The following is an 18912-nucleotide window of genomic DNA, read 5'->3' on the forward strand; positions in this document are numbered from 1 at the left end:
AATGTAAAATTTCACATCTGTTGCATACGATCCCACAGTGTAACTGTGCATATAATCTGTTTCATAAATCATAAAATGTAGCCTTTCACAGTAAATTCTGGTCCTTAGAGAGCAGAGAAAAGCTTTCTGTCAAGAGCCAAAATAACCAACACTCTGGTTGACACACCCAACCACCATCAAAGGTCACAGAACAGAACATTTCCTACGGAACATCATGTGCATCAGTTAAATCTACAGATACGTGTTTCAGGAATGAAGTCCCAAGAATGTCGATCTAGAGATTTAACTAATGCACTGCCTGATATACTATAGATTTATTTTAGCATTTCATTTCAAAGGCAAAATAGCTGGATTAAGCTTCTCAGATCTAGTTAACAGCTAGAGGTGCTTTATCTCTGATGAGCTGATCATTTTTCATGAAGGGGGGTTAATAGCTTATATCCGACCGTGGGGATATTCTTGCATTGCCTCTTTAATTATTCAGTCTTAGAAAACGATCCATTTCCCCAGTCAAATCCTGATATGGAGAGCTGTGCGACCACACATTGTACATTTATGGCACATCTTTGTTGGCTCATGTTCAGAGGCTTTGCCCGGAAATGCTGAATCTACTTTTCTCTCTCTTTTTTTGATTTCAAGCACTGTGGTTTGGATTTTCCCCCGAAAGCGACTGATCTAAAGCAATTCTGCTGCGTTAAACATGCATGAATTAAATGACTGATCCGAGCCAGGCGAGTAACAGTAAAGCCTGTTTAGGCATATTGAGCCAAGAGAACTGGATGCTTTTACAACCACCATGTTAAAGTCCTAAAGGAAATGATTGTACTCAGCTGAAAGCAATTTTACGTACATCATAGGCCTCACTCATTCGCTTCTCATAAATGGGGAATGGGAACTTGAAATATGTCTTGAAAATAAAGTCTGGATTGTTAAAGACACCCATCATAACAGAAATACTTTGTAGGCATTGCGCCATCAACATACATTTTTGCTCAGCACGGTATGAAGAATGTGAATCATGCGAAGAGCAGCACAAGTTGTCCCTGGAAAAAGTATTTGTTTTATTTTTATTCAGTTCCACATTATTTTTTTCGATAGTAGAGGTCAGCAAAACGTGAACTGCATCTATTTTAGGAGCAGAAGAACAGGGTATACTTCACAGTAAGCTCTGTGCCCCCGTCATCTCAAACCCGTTGCTGAATAATAGATGGGATGTGCTGTTCTCTTGTTCCCAGAGGAGCTTCCTCTTCCCTCAGGCCCACAGCGATCACCTACTGGGAGGTTCCTGAACACGGTTCACTTACTGGCCAAACAGATCCCAGTCACCGCTGATGTCTCTTTTTACTGCTCCAAAGACCCGGTCAAACCACACAATGTTTGGGAAAGAGCATAATTAGTAAAAAAAAAAAAAAAAGACGTTCTGCAATGTGCCGTTTCTTCAACTAGGGGCACTTTTGACCTTGTGAAAAAACAGACGCTACTTTGATCTCTATAGTCACACTCTAGTGTATTTAGATTGTCCATATTAAAAATGCATTGCATGTAATGATGTATTGTGTTTAAAGAAAATTCTGTGATGGATATGACAGTGATGGAAATTGGACTAAAATTATTTTTGACTTCTTTGTCTTGTCAAATTTCATATCTAGCATTTTAAATATACTAAATACACAGTTAATAAAATACTTTGTTCACAAGTTATATAAATCTCATAGTTCATCTCAAGTTCTTTAATGACATACGTTTGTTTGGTCATGATGGAAATGATGCAACAACAGTCATAATTTGTTTTTGAAAATGAATATAAATCCTTTAGACACAATACATTTTAAAATTGTTCATGAAATTTTGTTATCATGCATTTTGCGATAGCTAAATATCGTAAACATTTTTTTATATATTTTAAACTTTACAGTCTGTATAAAAAATAGATTAAACTATTAAAATAATAATGTAATATAATTAATACTAACAAATAATAGCACTTACTAAAATCAAAGTAATTTATTAAGTAGCAAAAATAAGAACAACAATTATACAACCTTGATATAACAAATAAGAAAAGAAATTGAACCGAAGCATCTTAGTGAATTTCCACGGGCTAAAACCAGACAGCAGTTTGATGCCTGTTTCCTCTCAATGTTTTTTTTCCCCTGTGGTTTCCTTCCTGTAATCTGATCTATGAACTTTTACTCTTAGCATTCCAGGAATACCCCCCCCCCCAACCACCACCACCACCACCAAAACACACATCCTCCACCGTGCGGTCGTGACGGGATTGTCCACATATTGGCCAAATGACTCACATTCCAATCACTTCCACATTTGTGAACTTTATGCTGTTCTGATTCCAAGCAGCTCCATTAGCAAGTGCACGGAGCGGAGCTGCATAATACGCCACTGCGTTTCATCCACCCGAGAGGCCCAGACTCTAATGCAGCAGTAACATGATCGCAGAACGCAAGCTTGCTCGCATATTGAGCCATTTTAGTGATGATATGCAATCTTTAGTTGTAGTCTTAAGTCTTATCTCCAGCTGGCCAGAGGGAAACGCTGTAACGGGATCCTGTCCTGCAGGAGAAGGGTGGATAGGTGGGTGGTCGAAGAAGCTAGAGGCATTTATGGCAGAGGTGGCTGAGGGGTCTGATATTCCACCGAATAAACCCCCTTCGCTGGATTGGGAATGGCAGTATGTGTTTGGGATGGGGGTCGGGGGGGTGGGGGATTCATAGCGCATTACTGACATTCCAGTGAAGAGGTCTGGTTTTCACAACCATTCCCACCTTCACTGGTTCACCCTCCCCCCTTTTTCTCATGTTGAATGATATCTACTCTACTCTCCCCTCACCAATGGTTTATGATTGCTTGCACACATTCCTTGCATGTGCTAATGTAGGATCGCTTTCACATGCTTAAACTCGTAATCTCCATTGGTAACAGAAATGAACCCGTTGGGCGAATGACTAACGCCAGTGATGGAGTCTGTGGTTATGAAAGCGCCGTGGTTCTCACGTTTAATGATACGGATGGTCTCACAGCTGTATTGTATCACTTCTTGAGTGCCTAGAGACATGGAGAGAGAAGAAGTTGGAAGAGGAAGTGCTGTTCTAGCTGAAGGGTCCGTTTTGGTGTTTTCACATGCTGTGCATCCCATGTTTCTCTCTGTTCCCTCTCCCTGTTGTGCTGATTGAGTATCATGAGACAGATTTCCTCATTTTCCATGTATGGCAACATTTGGTCAGTTCTGGTCATGGATTAAACAAATAAGCTCAATACAAACTGAACAATTAATTATGCATACTTCAACTTTAAAGAAGGAGGAAATGCTTTGCATATTATTATTATTTGTTCATGTCAAAGGTTGTGTGTGCATTCAACCACTTCTGTATTTTGACATTTCTGTATTTATTTGCTGCTTGATCCTTCATTAGCATAACAGAACTCATGGGTTTGCATGAACATACTGTAATTTGCACTAAATTAATAAAACTGTAAAATACAACACATACTACATTAAATGCAGTATGAAATGCATTGATTCAGCAGTAAAAATGTGGTTTTATTCAGTAAATTGTTTTCATTGCATTTAATGTAGTAAATTGTATTATTTTATTTAATAATAATAAAAATATTTGTAAAATAATAGTTTATTTACTACATAAAATACCATGAGGAAAATCATGAATGCACAGAAATTTGCATTAGATATAGATAAAAGCATAATAAATTAATATGTGTATGAAGAAAACAAAAAGGCTAAATACAACACAGACTAAACTAAAAACAACAAGAAAAAGCTTGGTTTAATGCAGTGAAACAACAACAATAAGAAGAACTATGTATTATTATTATAATTGTTATGAATAAAAAAAGCATTTTAATACCATGTTGATTTGTAACAGTTCCCATCAGAACTTAATCTCGTTCCTGAAGCAAAAGCGGTTGAGAACCACTGCATACTTTCTCTGATGGCTATTTCTGAATGATAAACAGGAAGAGAGGCTGTCTAGCTTTATTGATAGGTTCTTGTGATAGAGGCCAAGGCTCAGCATACTGTATCTGATTCGATTAGCAGAGAGAGATCCTTTTCCACAGGAAGTCATCCTACACCTCTCACTGTACCATTTCCTGTTGGGGGCTGTAGCAGAGGAAGCTGCTCAAGTTTCACCAGAAAGAGTCTAATCTAAAGAAGATTTAAAGGCTACAAGGCTTTAGGTTGTTACATGTCGTGACTAACAGCAACCAAAACAGCATACTCTGCTCTGAATTGGGTGTTGTATCTGTGTCACGCCCCATATATCTCCACAGGAGGTTTCAGCGGGTGCTGCCACCCTCTGGCGCACATTTAATTTTTGCCAGGACAAGAGGTCTCCTTTGAACTTTGCCCTGGGGTCATGCCTGACTCTCATGAGTGCTTAAGTCCTGTGGGGATAATTACTAAAACAGATGCCTCAGCAGCCGTGGAAACAGTCAGGAGCTCCACCATGATTGGTAGACAGGCTCCTGTATATCGCTCATACTCTGAACTCTGACCTGCGGAGAATTTTTGTGTGGAGCAATTAGTGATGTACTTCTAGAGATGTTGTAAATGGTATTTTTCAATTAATTTTGAACCGTTTGAAGAGCTGTTATTGTAATGCACCAAATAATACATTCATACATAGTTATTGTAGGGTTTTAATTAAAAGTGGAAATATGTTTAATTACATTTACAAAAATGTTGATGCACTTCATGAATATCAAATAATACACTTTTATAATAACAACAGTGTCGTAACAGCGTTGAAGAAGATGTCCCGATCTATAGAAGCGCTCTTCGTCAACTGTAAGTGCTCGTAATACCAAGTTTTATGCATTGTTCAAATAAGAGCAAGCTAGAAAGAGAAGGAATAAATAAAGAGAAAGACAAATGTTTTTTATATATATAATTTAGGATGAAGTCAAGTAGCATCGAAAGAGATGAGTTTTCAGCTATCACTTGAAAATTGTCAGAGATTCAGCATTCCGGATAGGGGTGGGAAGATCATTCCATCAGCCAGGAATGGTGAACGAGAATGTTCTGGAAAGTGATTTTGAGCCTCTCTGTGAAGGTACCATGAGGCGTCGCTCTCTAGTGGATCTCATACTTGGACTCTAGTGGATCTCAGACTGAGTCTGTGGCTGTTCTATCGGCAAGCATCAATGTCTTGAACTTGATGTGAGCTGCAACTGGTAACCAATGCAAAGGAGATAAGAGAGGTGTAATGGGCTCTTTTGGGCTCATTGAAGACCAGTCGTGCCGCTGCATTCTGAATCATATGTAGAGGTTTGATCGTGCTTGATGGAAGTCAAGCCAGAAGAGCATTGCAGTAGTCCAGCCTAGAAAAGAAACCTCAGTGACCAGTTGATGTACTTTGGACACCTCCCCTCCCCAGGCTACCCTGAAAGACCTACTGGTGAGACACGATTGTAACCAGCAAAGTGGAATCCCTGTGATGCCCAGTGATGAGAGGGCAGACAGGAGGATCTGATGATTGACAGTAGATCCAGCAGAATAAGAACTGATGATTTAGGATTAGCTTTTGCAACCCGCAGGGCTTTCGTGAGTGACTGTGGCTCAGTTGAATGGCCACTCCTGAAACCTGACTGCTTAGCGTCCAGTTTGTTGTTCTGTGAAAGTAACAATGATACCTGGTTGAAAACAACTCGTTAGAGGGTTTTCGTTAATGAAGGGAAGGAGAGAGACAGGTCTGTAGCCGTCTATAAGAAAATCATTTAATGTAGGGGTTTTGAGCAGTGGGGTTACCCGAGCCTGCTTGAATGCAGTGGGGAAGGTGCCTGAGAGGAGAGATGTGTTGATGATGTGTGTGAGTTCTGCTAAAAGTGTAGGAGAGATTGCTTGCAAGGTTTGAGGGAATTGGTTTTGATTTGGAATGAAGTTTTGATGCTTCTACCTCAGTGAGGGGACAGAAGGAGTAGATGGGATACTTAGCAGTGGGTGTGGTTGGTTTGAGGTCCTGTGTGTGGGGCTGAGAATTGACTACTGATTGTTCTAATTTTGTCTGTGAAGAATAGGTCGCTGTTATTTTGCCAAGTAGGACATATTCCTGGATCAACATCTTTTGATGATCCTGGATCAACATTATTATCCAAAAATATAGACTTAACCTAATCTCTACCCCTAAACCTAACCTACCCATAATTTATTCCTAAAATCAGTGTGAAATGATAGCTGATTAACAAGGGTGTAGAAGGACCTAAACCTGATTGTTAGCCTGAAGATATTTCCTGAAAAGTTATATCTCAGTTCTGATTGGTTGTTTGAAATGTTGTTCCAGGATCAACAAGGATGTTGATTCAGGAACGTGTTGTACTTGGATAAATCACACTCCCCATGAAGAATTTGGTGAAACCATCAGCTGTTACAGAAGTGGTGGGATGAAAGAGGAAAGAATTAATTGTTTTGAGGAGATTTTGTTGCTCAGTTTAGTAGCGCAGGTAAAGTAGCAGGTCTTTACACACATCGGCCTTCACACGAGGAGGCTGAATGCATCCGCTGATGTGAAGAGATCAAATAAATACACAGTCTAAGACACTAAAGTGAAAACAGCTGTGGCCACCCTTTAATTAGCACAGCCTTTTGATAGTTTTCACGTGATGTCATACACTCATAGGAATGCCCACCTGGCGGTCAAAACGACCTCTGCTCCACCGACCAGGGGCATTGCACAGGATCCTAGGCCCTATGCATAGGCAGTCCTGATGGGCCCCCATGCCCCCCCCTCCATTAAATTATCCAGGTAAAATAAAATATATTCCAGACTTTTCAAGGGCCCTCTCTTCTTTTGGGGCCCTGGTAATCAGTACTGGTTTTACCCCCAGTTCAACGCCCCTGCCACCGACCGCCAGTTATTTTTACGCAGTAAAATATTGAAAGGTGAAATTCAGTAAACACTTTATTGATGAACCTAGAATATAAACACAATGTGCAAAGTTTCAAGTTAAATGTTTTCTCATAGAAACCCATTATAAGTAAAACACTGAACCAAGTGGATTGCGTTCATATTCTGAACTCATCTGCTTGACTAAACTTTGCATAGTATTTTTACTGTTGTAAATATATAATGCACTTAAAGTGCTTTTACAACATTTGTCACACTTTTTAATGACTGAAATATTGCCGTGGGTGTTTAATATGGATTGCATATGGCCAAAACTTGCACTTAGTTCAGATACCTTTGTTTTATTCTTTTGATAGGCGATCTAAATATTTGTGGCTGAGAAACAGATGGAAAACTGATCATTTTGTGCTGCAGTTCTATGGATGTTTTGCCCTCCAGGTCTTCGAGCCGGTCACGTGACTGAAAGCTATCAATAGCAGGGCGATTGCTCAAATCGAAACTACAGTTTGCACTTAAGTGCAGGAAGGGAGCAATGCAAATAACACAGGCACCTTCTTAGCCCACTTACCAGTAAGTGCAATCAAAAAGTCTAACTACAGCGAAAATTCAAAGTAGAAATAGGCAGAAACTAAATATTCCTTCCTAGCAGCAAGTAATAATTTTAACAACAGATCTACAAACAAGTATTAAGCAAGACACTCATGCACAACCATCAGTCTCTTCTGTTTACTAATGCATATGTGCATTAGTAAACAGGATATGTGCAGGATATGTAATTATTTAACTTTCAACAATGCCAAACCATGGTTCATAGCAAAGCTCAGAAAGCTCTGTTAGGCTAAAGAAGAAGCTTACATGAATGGGGTAACAGTCCAAAAACACACTGGCAAAGGAGATCAGAATAGCTAAGGTGAGTTACTGCAAAAAGCTGAGAAACAAGTTTCTGCTAAAGTATGGAAACAACTGTAAGACATCACAAACTACAACATACACAAACTTCACTTTGTTGAATCAACTACTAGACAACAATTTGAATGAGTTATATTGCATGTTTGAAAAACCTGGTCTCTCTCCATGGATCCATCAAAACCTCCAGCAACCCCCACTCTCCCCACTCCTGCATTTCGGATCAGTGAAGATGGTGTGTCAGGTCTACTGGAAACAGAAGGCAAGAAAAGCACCAGGCCTAGACGGTCATAAACTGGCCTGTCTAAAAGCCTGTGCTGACCAGCTAGCCCACATCTTATCACAGACCTTCAACAGATCGTTGGAGCTGTGCAATATCCCTTCCTGCTTCAAACGCTCCACCATCATTCCCAAAACAACAACAACAACACAGGACTACAACATCACGGGACACTTGTTGGACCCCCTGCAGATTGCTTACAGGTTTGTGTATGATGCAGTCAACATGAGACGGCATTATATCGTACAACATCTGGACAAATCAGGGACTTCTGTGAGGATCCTGTTTTTGGACTTCAGCTCGGCTTTCAACACTATCATCTCAGCACTCCTCCTGTACAAACAAACCCAGTTTGCTGTGCCCACCTCCATCTGTTAGTGGATCACCAGCTTCCAGACAGATAAGTAGCAGCTAGTGAGGCTGGAAAAATTCTCATCACCTGTATAATCAGCACTGGCACCCCTCAGGGATGTGTGCTCTCCCCACTGCTCTTCTCCCTGTACACCAATGACTGCACCTCTACTGACTCCTCTGTAAAGCTCCTGAAGTTTGCAAATGCACACTACAGTCATCAGCCTCATCCAGGATAGTGATGAGTCTGCATATAGAAGTGAGGTTTAGCACCTGGCTGTCTGGTGCAGTCTTAACCTGAAACTGAACACTCAAAACAGTGGAGATGATAGTGGATTTCAGGAGAAACCCTCCTGCACTCCCCTCACTCACTATCATGGACAGCACTGTAACAACAGTGGTGCACCACCATCACCACCAACAGTTCCTGGGCACAACCATCTCTCAGGCCCTGAATTGGGAGTTTGACATAGACTCCATTGTCAAGAAACAGAGATTGGCCTTCCTTTGCCAGCTGAGGGAGTTCAACCTGATACTCAATTCTCCAGTCACTGAATCTGTCCTCTGCACCTCTGTAACTGTCTGGGTAAACTCAGTTACTAATACCGACCTCAGAAGACTACAGTGGATAGTCTGGACAGCTGTGCAAACCACTGGTACAACCCTCCCCACTCTCCTAGAACTGTAGTATACAGAGTGGAAAAAGGGCTGGCAATACCATTCTGGACCCCTAACATCCAGGCCACTTCCTCTTTGAACTGTTGCCATCAGGCATTAGAACGGTTTCTTCCCTCAGGCAGTCCTCTCATGAACAGGTAACTTGGCAATAAACTATTTATACATGTATTTATTTTAAACACCATACTTCTTATACATATTTCCTTGCATTTATACATAACACACCTGAACACAAATACCATCTATTCTCTATTTTGTATATTGTGTTTTTCTTCAGATATTTGACGTATTTAGCTATTTCCTATTACTTTTTCTATTTGTATTGTCTGTCACTATTTGTGCTGTGGAAGCTTCCGTCACCAAATTCCTTGCATCTGTGAACATACCTGTTAATAAAGCTCTTTCTGATTCTGACACTTAAACATTACATTTTTTTTAAATGTGTGTGATTTACAGAAGTGTTACAGAGAAATACTAGTTTTTATGTGGACTCCCTGAGTCTGTAAATAGAGCACTAATTAAGCAAATGGAAACACATGCACTTAATTACAGCTCAAGTCTTCCATCTAGTGGTTATTAGTTCCCAAGACATCACACGAGAGAGCCCTGTCTGTCCGGAGAGACCTGTAAGATAATGATAATATATATATATATATATATATATATATATATATATATATATATATATATATATATATATATATATATATAAAATAAAATAAGTCATATTTTAATTTGTATTATTAAATATACTGAAATACAGACCATCTAGCTCAAAATTCTCATTATGTTGCATGGACTTTTATTTTGAAGCAAAGTCTCAGTCCTGTATATAAATTAACATATGATGAATTAATATAACATAAAATAAAATACGTCATATTTTAATCTGTATACTGAAATACAGACCATCTAGCTTTTTAAGCGTTTTTAAGCTTTTATTTTGAAAACCTAATTCCTGTCCTGTATAACGCTGTAGTGGTGCGCTTCACGGTGGAAATTCTGGCTGATTCATTGTAGTCGGGCTGAAACTGAGCAGGCACTCTGACATTATATCTCTCTCTTCACACAGGTAAAGAAATAATACAGGTTTACGATCATTAAATAGTTGTTTACGGGGTATTGTTCTCTGCGAAAGTATGTTTCTGTGATTAAACATGCTTAACGTTAGCTGTTGTTGAGTGATGTATTTAACCTCTGTAGCATTATTAGCCTCTCTTTAACAGTTGTTAAGAGATAACTGAAGTTATGAATGAGTAACATCAAATAATGTTGTCCTATTTTATAGTCTGTTTTGAGTCTACAAATGTTATTTTGCCCGTTGTTTATGTGCTCACAAGCTACATAGGAGTTTGCGTAAATATCACTATGCTAAATAGCTTAGCATGTTAGCGAATTAAAATTTGAAGCGTCTGATTTTTGTATTTCTCAAAAAAAGCTCTTATTATGTTAATTTTGGGGTGGACAGGGAGGAATGTTTTTATTAGTTAGAGTTTGAAAATAGTTCATGAGGAAATGTTGGTGTGAATACAAACACACAATATTCATGAGTCAGAAACGTCCCTAGGTCTTTTAATATAAAAGAACTGACAGGTTTGTACACTAAATATCACTGCTTGTTTATGTGTCCAGATCTAAGGAATGGACCGGCTTTTGAGGCTTGGAGGGGGAATGCCCGGACTCAGCCAGGTAAAGTATATTGAGTTTGTTTAAACATATAATAAACCCAATGCTTTGTATAGCATCTACTGTATATATATATATATATATATATATATATATATATATATATATATATATATATATATATATATAATTAAATGAGTAATATAAAAAATATAAATGCCAATTAAAAGGTGAGTGGTTTTACAAAAATGTTCAAACATTTAGTTGACAGTAATGTTTTATTTTATTTAATATGTGTTCTTGTATTCCGTAAGAATGCAGTAGATTGACAGCGAAGACATTTATGATGTTAAAAAGATTTGTATTTAAAATAAATGCTGTTCTTTTGAGCTTTAAATTTATCAAACTATCCTGAAAAAAGGGTCACAGTTTACACAAATATCAAGTAGATCAGTATTTTTGAGATAACCTAAAACCTGGCCATCCAATAATATGTTTTTTTTTTGTCCTCCAAGCAGGGTTAAAAGCACATTTGTAAATAGCGTTTATATTACTGCAAACACTTCCTGTTAGTAAAAACCCTTATGCTGAAGAATTTCTATGAACTTTATTTGAGCATAAATGTGTCGGATGTTCAGCAGACACATAAATAGGGTGCTTTTTTGGGTGGTGTTGTCGAGGGGGATGGAGGTATTATGGGAGCATCCTCGTGTGGTTTTTCTCAAGGTCTGTGCAAATGATGGGTAGAGAGATGTCTCTCAGCTCTCTCTGCCAATTAACACTTCCAGTGACAGGCTGCCTCCCGCTGATTCACACCCCACTCCAGCAGTCAGCACAGAAGTGAGCGAGAGGAAAACACACCTGATTCCTTTCTTTTCAGTCATGCGGCTTCATGCGCTCTCATTTCCGTCTACAGCTGCCCATGCTTCGTGTTTAAAACAAAATATTTCATACAGTATTGACTGACATAAAGTGTTGATTGGATTCATATTGATTTTTTTTCTATCCACCATGGCATCACCATGGCGTTAGTCCTACACTTTAGGTGCCAGCTGTCAATCAGATCATGCTAGTCAGCACCTCTCAATCTATGATCCTGCACCTGCAGTTCTGTCCAGATCTCCTGCCACTATAGACTTTGATTTGGTTCATTTCTTTCCCCCCCCCCCCCCAACAATGATAATTTATTAATTCCTCCACATAATAACTAAAAGTATTTAAGTACGTACATTATAAGTAATATATTAAAATGATCAAAGTCATCAAACTGAAAATCTGAGTGTTGGTATCAAGAATCCAGATCCTGTGAATAATTAGTTTGATTTGATTGGTCAAATCAGCTTGCGACGAATATAAGTATTAAAGAGATTTGACTGATCTGGACTGTGTGTTTTCTGCAGGGTCCTCCCACAGATGCCCCCGCTGTGGACACAGCTGAACAGGTGTACATCTCCTCACTTGCCCTGCTGAAGGTCAGGATACACATGATTCTGCTCTCTCACATCTTACCCTTCACACCTGTTCATGCACTGTGCAAAATATATTGTAACAGTAATGGTTCATTTCTCCTGGTTTGGTTTGTATCATGGTGTTGTTGTCACTGTTTCAGATTGATTCTGTTAATACATGTTCTGATGCTATTACGCGAGTATGATTAGACTAATTTGAGGCCAAAAATGTGATTGGTCAGTGCCAGTCTGATTGTCAGCTTTAAGTTAAATGTCTTCATTGTTTAAGTAATTTTTCTTCTCTCTCAATCCATCTCTTTGCCTGTGTGTGCAGATGCTGAAACATGGCCGTGCTGGTGTGCCCATGGAAGTCATGGGTCTGATGCTGGGGGAGTTTGTAGATGATTACACTGTACGCGTGATTGACGTGTTTGCCATGCCACAGTCAGGAACGGTGAGTGAAAAAAATTCTATTGTTTAGGGCTGTGCGATTAATCAAAATTGTCATAAAATCACGATTTGAGCATGCATGATTTGTGGCTTTATAACACGATTTTCCATGGCCCCGACCTCCCGCAGTATGCTGTCTAAACCAATCAGAATGCAGCACGCCTAAATGGAGCGCAAGAACAGGACAGACTGGGCATATGCCTACGTTACTCCAGGTTCACACACACTGTCTGTGATGCGTATTTTTTCCGAGCCCATGTTAACGGATCAGAGCATTCACACTGCACGTGGTAAAAGATGCAAAAGATGTGAACAGAAAAGGTTAGAAATAGGAAGGTGCGAAAATAATTAATATCTAGCACATGAGCATAGAGAGAGTTGTGAGTGCACACAACGCAGTTTGAGCGAGAGGAGACCTGTTTTGAGTGCGCGCTCTCTCTCTTCCTTTGCTTTGTAACAATCTGCGTGCTTTCGTGTTACAATAAGGCGCTCTCGCTGCTGCTTCTGCACCGCATGCACACAACGTTACTGTATACGCACTTGCAGACGGAGTACGTGTGAACCTCCATAATGTATAACAAATATATTTAAACACCTGAGGTACCGCTACAATGAGCTCTGACCAATGCATGGCAAAAACAAGGGGATTTTCATTTATTTGTTTTTTGCCATATGTATAGACCTTTTGTCACACCTTTACTTAGTGATTATTTTGAGTTGTCTGTTCTAGAGACATGTTACAACTTTTTAATAAAGCTTTATTTGGTTTTCTTTTGAAAATGTTTCAAATTCATACTAAATGCATTTATGACTGTACAGCATGTCTGTGTGTGTCAAAATCGTGATTAATATTGAAATTGCAAAATTGATCAATCGCGATAGTTTTTTTTTTTTTGTCCAGCCGTATTATAGTTTCCAAAATGTAACTTGCTCAGTATTAACTTCTTGTCTGTTGAACTGTTGTATAAAATTAAATCATATTCACTCACACACTGATATTCAGGTAACAGCACTACCGCTTGTGTGATATTACTTAATTTTCATCTTATAAGGATGAAAACCCATACAGGAATATTTTTTTGCCCTCATAACTTACAGTATAAGAGCATTATAATGGGCTTCATCGTGCAGTGAATGCTTTTGTACTCTCCAAGATTGTGTGTGTTTGTTTGCAATTTGAATACACAATATCAGCTTGCACATCATTAAAACAGCAAGTATGATATTATCAAAGATGATACATATCTCACACCCCTACCAATGACTTGATTTAATAACTAAAGTGTTTTTTTTACTCAATCAATTATTATTGTATTTCAAAAGATGTCCCATCACATTTGAATCACCGTATTTAACAGCAAGCTCTAGTGTGTTTTACACTCTACACTGTGTTCACCTGTGTTCCTCTAGTGATTCTGGGTGTTTGTTCTGTTGACAGGGTGTGAGCGTTGAGGCCGTGGACCCTGTTTTTCAAGCCAAGATGTTGGACATGTTAAAGCAGACAGGAAGGTGAGAGAATGGGGAAAACCTAACTACTGTTCTGTGATGAAATTGTATGTTGGATTATGAGGGTTTGTGATCTCTGTGTTGCAGGCCTGAGATGGTGGTGGGCTGGTACCACAGTCACCCCGGTTTTGGCTGCTGGTTGTCAGGTGTGGACATTAACACACAGCAGAGTTTTGAGGCGCTGTCTGAACGCGCCGTTGCTGTGGTGGTCGATCCCATACAAAGTGTCAAGGGAAAGGTAAAAGTCCATAAACACAAGCAACATTTTAAAGCAGTAGGTCATTATTTAGAAGCATTTTCATTTTATAGATGGTAGCACTTCTCACACACACGATTTATAAATTCAGAGATCTTTCTTCTGGATCTGTGAATGTGCGCTCACTCTTCCTGTCAGAGTGTGAGAGTCATGGATGTCTGATTTTTTTTGTTTCTTGTCTGTTTGCCGCTGTGAGCTCAATTAGCACCCTCTGAACCACGCGAGAGAGTGTGAGGACTCCATCTCTCCCATCAGCCCCGGGGAGGGGGATGGAGACAGGAAGAGAGAGTATTATAGGAGAAGGTATTATAGGAAGAGGATAGGGGTATTTAAAATAAAAAAGAGAAAAAAGAAAGAAAAGAGAGAACGCAAATAACATATTGTACAGATATACTCAGTATTTCTTAAATGCCCTAACCATTATGATATTATTTTGATGGTTATGTAAATAATGTTGGAGCCAAAGTATTTACTATTCAAACTTGGGGCTGAATAAGATTTTTAAAAAATAAAGAAAAAAAATTCATGCTTTTATTCAGCATTGATGCATTAAATTAATCAAAAGTGACATTGCAGACATTTATAATTATTGAATCACCACCAGTCAAAAAGCACATTTTGTTGATTTTCAGCCTTAAAATGAATACGGACAGTTTTTTTTTTATTCAGCTATATTTACTCCAGCTATATTTACTCAGTCACATCCAAGTGAAAGATAAAACTCCCAACATGTCAGAAAAAAAATTAGAAAACAGATTCAGACAAAATGATCACCCCCTTCTTTCAGTATTTTGTTGAACCATCTTTTACGTTAATTACAGACTTTAGTCTGTTGGGATTTGTCTCTACTAACTTTGCACATCTAGACTTTGCAATATTTGCCCACTCTTCTTTGCAGAACTGCTCAAGTTCAGTTCGGTTTGATAATGAACGTTTGTGAACTGCAGTCTTGAAAGTCATCCCACAGATTTTCAGTGAGTTTTAAGTCTGGGCTCTGACGAGGTCATGCAAGGACATTCACCTTTTTCTCCTTCAACCACTGTGTGGTCAGTTTTGCTGTGTGCTTTGGGTTGTTGTCATATTGGAAGATAAATCTCCTTCCCATTGACAACTTTCTGGTAGAGAGAACAAATTTTCCAGTACCTGCTGCAGATAAACACCCCATAACAGGATATTACCACCTCCATTCTTTACTGGAGGAATCTGTTATGTGGACAGTGAGCTGTGTTGGATTTCCGCCAGACATTAGGCCATAAAATTTATTTTAATAATTTTAGCCTCATCTGCCTCAGAATCTTCAAGGTGAGTTTTGGCAAAGCTCAGTCTGACTGCATGTGGCCTTTCTTGAGGGGTGGCTTTTTTCTTACAACCCTCCCAAACAAGCCACATATTGTGATGTTGTTTTCACATGCACACAATGACCACTCTTTGTCATAAATTCCTGCAGCTGCTTCAGAGTCGCTGTAGGTCTCTTGGTCGCCTCTCTGACTCTTTCATCCAGTTTGGAGCGACGTCCTGATCCAGGGTCTGTGTTGTACCAAATTCCTTCCACTTCTCAATAATAGACTTCACTGAGCTTCTAGACATTGATAAAGCCTTTGAAGATTTTTGCATCCATTGTTCCTGTCCACATCTTTATCCTGGAGATCTTTTTACAGACCCTTGCCACCCATAGTGGATTGCTTGCTTAGTAGTAAACGGATGTTTTAAATTGTCATAATATTTAAAAAAGAATCCTATATTTTCTCTGCCAATGAATCTTTTAGCTGAACTTTTACTTTAGTTGAAGCATTTGACCTGGAAGGTATCATTGCATTGCCTTGCACTTGTTTGTTATCCATTTTAAAATATTCATATCCCACATCTCCAGAGTATCATCGCGTCTCTGTGAACATGGTGCGAGTTTACATGGTTTAAAGAGTGTTGTGAGTTCTTCATGTGTCAGCACTACACGGTCTCTCTGTCTTTCTCCTGTGCCTGATGATAATACACCATGTGAGGATCACACACTCACACCGCACATCCTGACAGAGGGAACGTCCCCCTCAGCACAGATGCGGGACGCTGCAGGATTTTACACCATTTGGTTCAGTCAGGATCTAACGAGTCCCCAGGGTTCAGGGGGCGTTACTTTGTGTATGCGTGTGTGATCAATACTTTCTACACAATCCCTCCCCTACTTAACACTCTTTTGTCCAAGGCAAGAACTCCCATTAAAAATCTCATCACTGTGATTTGCTCCAAGCCTCTTTTTTTTTTTTTTTTTACTGCCTTTTGTGTTACTCAAAATATATTATTTAAAATCAGTAGACGTCTGGTGAAAATAGTCTAATTAAAAATGGTCTCTAAACCGATTACGCTTCATGTGATAAAAGGTATGATGTAATGAATCCGTTTTTGAAGTTCTAAATGCACCGAAATGATAATTCCGGGCCGAAAACAAAAAAAGCTTCGTAATTATTTATTATTTTATTAAATAATATAAAGTAATTATAAGACTTTATTTAACTGAATACTTTATCATACTGAATAAAAAAAAAAAACATCAGTAAAATAACCACACTTTTAATTGAAAGTAACACAATAAAATTGGACCAAAAATATATTGATATTAAATATCAATATATTATTTTTATTCAATTCTATGCAAAAGAATCAGATACAAGTGTTTTGTTTGTTAGAATTTTTTTTTTTTCACTAATTATCCAAATAATGTATAGTCTTTCAAAGCTATAATTGTCCGAGCATGTGAGCCGAGCATAGCGGGGAGCAGATCAGTGAACGAGAGGTCATGATTTTACCATCGATGCCATGTTACAGCACACAAGACAGGAACAACTATAGGCCTACTACATAGAAATGACTTGTTGGTGTGTTATTTGAGCATACTTTGCTAGTAGTCTATATGATATGATTGTCATATACACTTTGTAGCTCGCATAATGCATTAAAACAGCAAAAACATTTATAAGCCATTAATAAGCTGCAGTGACGTGAACAGCGCTTTTTTTTTTCTTTTTTCTCCAGGTTGTGATTGATGCTTTCAGGCTAATAAATGCCAATATGATGGTCCTGGGTCACGAGCCACGTCAAACCACTTCTAATCTGGGACACCTCAACAAGCCCTCTATTCAGGTTAATTTTATATATGTCTCTCTATCATAAATGTATAAATAAATAAAATAAATAAATGTATGCATTTAGCAGACGCTTTTATCCAAAGCGACTTACAGTGCATTCAGGCTAACAATTTTTACTTATCATGTGTTCCCGGGGAATCGAACCCCCAACCTTGCGCTTGATAACGCAATGCTCGACCAATTGAGCTACAGGAACACTGAATCTTAAATAAGTTAAATATTTATTATATATTCATATTATTTATCAAGGGTTGTTTCTTTTTTGCAGGCTTTGATTCATGGGCTTAACAGACATTATTACTCCATTACCATTAACTACAGGAAGAATGAATTGGAACAGAAGGTTTGAACTTGTAGATAATGTTTAAACATGCTTTCTGTTCTTCATTTGTTGTAACTAGACAGTCATAGTGTTTGTTTGTGTTCAGATGTTGCTGAACCTCCACAAGAAAAGCTGGATGGAGGGTCTGACTCTGCAGGATTACAGTGAACACTGCAAACTGAACGAGACCATCGTCAAGGAGATGCTCGAACTGGCTAAAAACTACAATAAGGTAAGAAAAAGCACAGTGACAAGGGATTCTTGCTCTCAAGTCACAACATTTAATGGTGGAGCTGAAGTGCAGCTTTTCTGTTGGAAAGAGTGTTTTTTTTTTTTTTTTTTTTTTTTTTTTTACCCGATGACATGTTTATGTGAAATTGTTCTTGTTCCTCAGGCTGTAGAGGAAGAGGACAAGATGACTCCTGAGCAACTTGCCATTAAGAATGTCGGAAAACAGGTCACTAGTTTCTTCTTGTTTAATATTTATATTGTTGGTGGTTTGGTACTGTATTTACTGAAAAAAAAAACTGCAGGTGACCTTTTGCAGTCTCAAAAAGTTTACAGGACTTCATGAACCTGCTATTCTCTTTCTCTTTGTAGGATCCCAAAAGGCATTTGGAAGAGCATGTGGATGTTCTCATGACATCCAATATTGTGCAGTGCCTCGCAGCGATGTTGGACACGGTTGTGTTCCAGTGATATCCCTCTGTCTGTGCATAAATGTTCATATTGTACAACTGTTTTGTCTTTTTAAGAAATAAACACAAAATTCCAGTAATCTTATTTTCTTTCCATCATGGACATCAAGGGAAGGTTCACGTGTAAAGACAAGCAACTGTTAAACTATATTAATGTTCCAAAATATATAAAAAGTATGCACTGTAGTTTCAGTGTAAATCCGTTGTCCTTCCCCTCGAAGCTCCGGGCTCTTGAGAGAGATTTTCACAGTATAACACTGAAACACCTTATTAAAGATGACCGCACTTCAGGACCGTGCTTAAGTGAGCATCAGTGTGAAATATCTTCTGCTATGAACTAATTAGATTTGGATATGGATTAATTACAATT

General features: G+C 38.6%; 1 protein-coding gene across 1 annotated transcript; it reads left to right on the forward strand.

Moving 5' to 3' along the window:
* The first annotated feature begins 10065 nt into the window (after positions 1-10065).
* Positions 10066-18622, forward strand: LOC132119022 (26S proteasome non-ATPase regulatory subunit 14). Its single transcript, XM_059528761.1, has 11 exons — positions 10066-10168; positions 10729-10785; positions 12123-12194; positions 12505-12624; positions 14059-14129; positions 14214-14364; positions 17410-17517; positions 17791-17865; positions 17951-18076; positions 18239-18301; positions 18445-18622. Exons 2-11 carry the CDS (start codon positions 10738-10740, stop codon positions 18541-18543), a joined length of 933 nt encoding a protein of 310 aa, XP_059384744.1. The 5' UTR covers positions 10066-10168; positions 10729-10737; the 3' UTR covers positions 18544-18622.
* The last annotated feature ends 290 nt before the right edge of the window (positions 18623-18912 follow it).

This window comes from Carassius carassius, chromosome 38 (genome assembly GCF_963082965.1).
Source record: "Carassius carassius chromosome 38, fCarCar2.1, whole genome shotgun sequence".
In the NCBI taxonomy this organism is placed as follows: Eukaryota; Metazoa; Chordata; class Actinopteri; order Cypriniformes; family Cyprinidae; genus Carassius; species Carassius carassius.

Bases quoted from the DNA above. Each gene is read 5' to 3' on its own strand.
- LOC132119022 (XM_059528761.1), top strand. From the start codon at position 10,738: ATGGACCGGCTTTTGAGGCTTGGAGGGGGAATGCCCGGACTCAGCCAG. The intron at 12,625-14,058 runs GTGAGTGAAAAA...TTCTGTTGACAG, and splicing joins CCATGCCACAGTCAGGAACG to GGTGTGAGCGTTGAGGCCGT. The intron at 17,866-17,950 runs GTTTGAACTTGT...GTTTGTGTTCAG, and splicing joins AGAATGAATTGGAACAGAAG to ATGTTGCTGAACCTCCACAA.